Source organism: Anolis carolinensis, chromosome 1 (genome assembly GCF_035594765.1).
Source record: "Anolis carolinensis isolate JA03-04 chromosome 1, rAnoCar3.1.pri, whole genome shotgun sequence".
In the NCBI taxonomy this organism is placed as follows: Eukaryota; Metazoa; Chordata; class Lepidosauria; order Squamata; family Dactyloidae; genus Anolis; species Anolis carolinensis.
In genome coordinates, this window is record NC_085841.1 from 149,642,281 (window position 1) to 149,647,735 (window position 5,455).

Below are 5,455 nucleotides of genomic sequence, written 5' to 3' on the forward strand. Positions count from 1 at the left end.
CCCAACAAAGGATTCCCCTAAGCAGGAAGCAGCCAAGCAGCCAAGCTTTGAAGCTGCAAGGCTATTCAATGCTAATCAAGGTGATCAGTTGCAACATTCACACTTCCCTCAAACAGACAAGAGTTATTTTTCCCACCCTGGACATTCCACAGATATATAAATCCCAATGGTCTAGTTTCCAACAAATCTCACAATTTGTGATGTAACTTTATGAAAGGGTATTGTTAAGTGGTAGGTTAGAATAAAGGCTGTGTAGATAATAGTTTGGAAAACTTTTCAAAACCTTTTCTTTCAGATTTCTTTTAAAAAGCAACATTCAGCATAAATGTGTCCTTATTCTGAAGGTTTGTACTCAGAGACAGACCTAACGTGTGATGCAAAGTCTAAAATAATGGGCATTAAACCTGTGGCTTACTTTCTCTGTTTCCCTTCCTACCTACCGCCTGTTATTCCCCAGGGCAGTGTTAAATGTAGATAAGAAAGGTTCAATTGGTTTTGTTACAAGGCTGATAATCTCCCCCCTCCTTCCTTCATTGATTCACTGTTGCCTGTTAGTTGGCTTAAATGGGTTTTAGCCAAAGATTGGCAATTATCATAAAAAAGAAGGTAACACGCCAGGGAGTTCATTTTCCTTGTTGACGCTTGCATTCGTTTGAATTCTTCACACCCCAGCCCAGTTTCCCACTTTCTCACTTGTCAACCTACCCACCCCCTTTGTCATAAAAAGGGTCTCACTAGACCCAAACCCGCAGACTTGGCTTGCATGCCACCCACAGGGAAATTGTCTGCTGCTGCTGCTTCCCCATCTCTCAAGCTTTCCTCCCAAGGAGAGGCAAAGTCCAGGACACATTGGAGATACATGGAGGGGAACATGGACTCTGAGAACCCTCCTTTCTTTACTTCATGGGACTGGAAGAATGCTTCAGCCGGAGCAGGAGCTGGGCCTTTGGAGCTCAGCCAGAACTCATCCCCTCTGAGCACGTCTCCATCCCCTTCCTTTGAATCGTACTCCTCTTCTCCTTATCCACTCATGATGGAGATGCCCTGTGCCAACAGCCACAGCAGTAGCACCACTGGCAGCAGGACTGAAAGTGGCCTCGGCAACAGCAGCCACAGCAACTTAAGGGGTAGCTGCCCCTTGATGGAGTTTCCTTACATGTACCTTCCAGGTCCTGGACAGGGCATCAAAGGCCAGAGGGGCTCCACAGTCAGGATGTCGGTCCAACGCAGGAGGAAGGCCAGCGAAAGGGAGAAGCTGAGGATGAGGACCCTGGCAGAGGCTCTGCACACTCTCCGCAACTACCTGCCTCCTGTCTACAGCCAAAGAGGCCAGCCTCTCACCAAGATACAGACTCTGAAATACACTATCAAGTACATCAGTGAGCTCACGGACCTGGTGAACAATGTCAAGCAAGGTCAGGTGCCTTGAAGGTGCCTTTGCACGTCTTCTCCGCCTGAAAAAGAACAAACCCTTCCCTCTTTTCTTGAATGTCTCAGTTTTATCTCTTGTCTTGAGCATTTTCCATTGGAACTATTCAACACAACAATTATATTCTACTGACTATTCTCCAGGAATGTCCATAACCGTATGGTGACATATCAGCCAGTTGTTGCTTATTTCTTGGGCTGCAACAAAGAAGGAATCCATAGGATCTGCATCAGGTCACCAGTCATAGGTGACCACATTTCATCTTTTTCTGCCTGTTTCATAATGGTGCGATATCCCCAAATCTCTGTGTATATGTATATATTTTAATTATGTCTATTGGTGGATAGGCACTTTATATTAGCAGATGGAAAATAATGTATGCTTAGTTGAAGACTTGCTGCTTAATGAATGCCCCACAATAGCAGAGGGTGGGTGGCTTTTAAATAAAAAGTTGTGTCCAAAAATTATTTGTATTATATCTCTGATTTAAGAGATTGGATTCATGAGTTTGAGTAATAATTTTTTCTAACTGTTATTACTACTAGCCTTTAGAAAGTATTTATTGTCAAATGTCATCAGATCAGCTCAAGCTAGTGTTTTTCATAATATGAAGTGAATTGATCATGCTGATTTAACTCTGTAATCCTTTGTTGCTTTGTAAATGCAAAATTGCTTATTATTGTTATTTGAAAAAAATTCATTGACACAGTTGCATAAGGTATAGTAACCAGATCTAGAAAGACATTTAGGGTTTTTTGGAGTGGTGGGGATGGAAGGTTGTTTCTTATTTTGTCTTTGCTTTTTAAGCAGGAGTAACAGATAAAAGAGCAAGAGTTGGAAAAATATTTATTTGGACAAAAACTTCCATTATCCCCAGATATCATAACCACTGGCTGGGATTATGGTCCAAAATAGTAACCTTTTCCAAGTGCTTTATAAAACTCCCATGCAAAAGATAGGAAAACAGGAATCATCAGAATGTTATAAGAATATTTGGGATTTCTTTTTGTAAAGGTGACTGTGACAATGTTATAATTTACACACACACACACACACACACACATCCAACACAATGGAGGGCCCATCCAGACAGGCCCTATATCTGATCCCAGGTTTCCTGCTTTAAACTGGATTATACGAGTCCGCACTGCCAGATAATCTGAGATAAACAGAAAAACTGGGATCAGATCCTGAGATATGGAGCCTGTTTGGAAGGGCCCTGAGTAATTAAGGCATGATTCTGCAAAAACAATGCTTTGTCCCACTGAAAGCGATTGCATGGAATGTAATTGATCACTACATAAAGTTCTCTTGATTTCAGACACAATTTGTCACAAGTTTTTGTCCCCTGATTGTCCCCCTCAAATAAGTTATACATTTCCCAGGTCAATAGATGTAATCCGTGGGCTGCTTAAATCATGGCAAAAAACCTGCTCAAAGTGCATTTGGGTATGCAGTGTGTTTGTAGATCATCAGATATAAACATCATATATTTGTATATTTCAGTGATATACAATAAACATGCACTAAACATGGATGCCAAGGGCCTATGCAATTTGAAGTTTAAGACAATATCTTATGCAAAATGACTTTTTGAGTTGGAAATGTGTCCTATCTGAAGCTTTCTGTGTTTTGGCTGGCTCTTCTTGTTACATTATTAGCATGTAAGATGTGTACCTCTAGCATCTGTTGTTTATAATACCTGAAACCTCAAATCTAACCCTTGAGCACAATCCAGATCTGTTAAATGCTAATAACTGCTCTGCTGTTGGCTGCAATTAGTTTAGTGAACAACAAGCAGAAGATTAATGACCAAGAGATCCCAAATTTATATCAAAGCACCATATTATTGTGCCAAAGGTCCTAGGAAGAGCCTTTAAAAGTTGCTTTGTGAGTGCCTTTAATCACTGGGATGTCTAAAAGTTGTCATGCGTTAATGATCCTTCCCATATTCTGGTTCTAACCTGCAATTTAAGACCAGTGTAGTTGTCCAAATTCCACCATATCTCTTAAATTTGTGTAGTTTCCTAAAGGATTCAAACAAGCCACCACCACTGTACTCCTGAATTGTAGTGTGTATCAAAATTTGGGGCTGGATCTACACTGCCCTTAACCCCCAGAATCTGATCTCAGATTATCTTCTTATCCCAGATTATCTGGCAGTGTAGACTCATATAATCCAGTTCAAAGCAGATAATCTGGGATCAAATTCTGGGATATAAGGCAGTGTAGATCCATCCTGGGTTGCGTGATTCAGTGCTTCCCTAATATGTATTTTGAAAACCTATTGGCTATGTTTAAAGTGTAACGAACTCAAGCAGATGTTATCAGTTGTAAATACGCCACTAATTCTTCTTGTGACACTGTTTGTTTTTCAATATTCTATTTGATTTTCTTCTAAGATGAGATCTGACAATATGCTGCAGAATATTAATATTTCAAATAAATATCTATGTACTTACACATATAAACATATGAATGGATTTAACCATATGTCTTATATTTTTATATTGTATTTAATTGTTCTTAATGGATTTTATATATTGTTATGTTTTTAACTATGCGTCTGCATCAAATTGTTGCCAATTGTGTAAGCCGCCCTGAGTCCCTTCGGGTGAGAAGGGAGGGATATAAATGTTGGAAATAAATAAATAAATAAATAAATAAATAAATAAATAAAACATATTCAATCATTTTAATAATTTGGTGGGGATACAAAATATGATGTGCCCTTGGCATCTGCTAGGGGTCAGTTCAAGGACACCCTACAGATGCCAAAATTCATGGATGCTCCAGTCCTATCATATAATATGGCATAATAAAAATAGCATCTCTTATATAAAATGGCAAAATTAAGGCTTGCTTTCTAGAGTGTTTTAAAATGGGAGATATATTTTCAAGCCATGGATAGTAGAATTCATGGATACATGTTTTGTGGAGACAGAGAGCTGGCTGTAATTTTACAAAACAAATAAATCACTAGTCATGTGTACTGCAAAGTATTGAGAAAGAAATATGTACATGTTCTTTGGCTGCAATAATAAGAGTTTGGCAATGTAAAGAAATAAAGAAAACCAGCATGGTGTTCTGGTTTAACTGGAGTCCAGGGTTCAAATCCCCACTCAGCTGTGTAAACCAATGGGTGACCTTCAGCATATCACACTCTCTCAGCCTCAGAGAAAGTCAATAGCAACCCCGCTCTATGCAAACCTTGCCAAATAAATCCCAACATGGGGGGAATGACCTGGTGGGACCATCAACAGCAAAAGGTTTAGCAATGAAAAACTTCCATGGTTTAATAATGCTAAGCATCACCTTCAACATTTACTTAGGGCCCTTCCAGACAGGCCCTATATCCCAGGATCTGATCCCAGGTTTTCTGCTTTAACCTGGATTATATGAGTCCCCACTGCCAGATAATCTGGGATAAACAGAAAACCTGGGGTCGGATCCTGGGATATAGGGTCTGTCTGGAAGGGCCTTTAGATGCTTGAAATTCTCTTTACTTCAAATAAGGGCCCTTCCACACAGCCATATAACCCAGAATATCAAGGCAGATAATCCACAATATCTGCTTTGAACTGGGCTGGGTCCACACTGCCATATAATCGAGTTCAATGTGGATTTTATACAGCTGTGTGGAAAAGGCCTTCGAGTGAACAAAAATGCTCAAAACATGCAATCAATTGCTCCCCCCCCTCCTCAACATCACTCCCTCAAAGAACAAGCTTTATTTCCTTTTCCCCCTAGGAAATGAAAAAAAAGGTAAAGGTTTCCCATGACATTAAGTCTAGTCGTGTCCATCTCTGGGGGTTGGTGCTCATCTCCATTTCTAAGCCAAAGAGCCGGTGTTGTTCGTAGACACCTCCAAGGTCATGTGGCCGGCATGACTGTATGGAGCACCGTTACCTCCCCGCCGGTGCGGTACCTATTGATCTATTTACATTGGCATGTTTTCGAACTGCTAGGTTGGCAGAAGCTGGAGCAACAGCGGTCGCTCACTCCGCTCCCGGGATTTGAACCTGG

The 5,455-nt window shown here is 40.5% G+C and overlaps 1 protein-coding gene across 1 annotated transcript; it reads left to right on the plus strand.

Annotated features, from left to right (window-relative positions):
• The first annotated feature begins 307 nt into the window (after positions 1-307).
• Positions 308-4,064, plus strand: msgn1 (mesogenin 1). The gene has a single exon (XM_016996468.2). The coding sequence runs from the start codon at positions 764-766 to the stop codon at positions 1,427-1,429; it is 666 nt and encodes a 221-aa protein (XP_016851957.2). The 5' UTR covers positions 308-763; the 3' UTR covers positions 1,430-4,064.
• Positions 4,065-5,455: the final 1,391 nt, after the last annotated feature.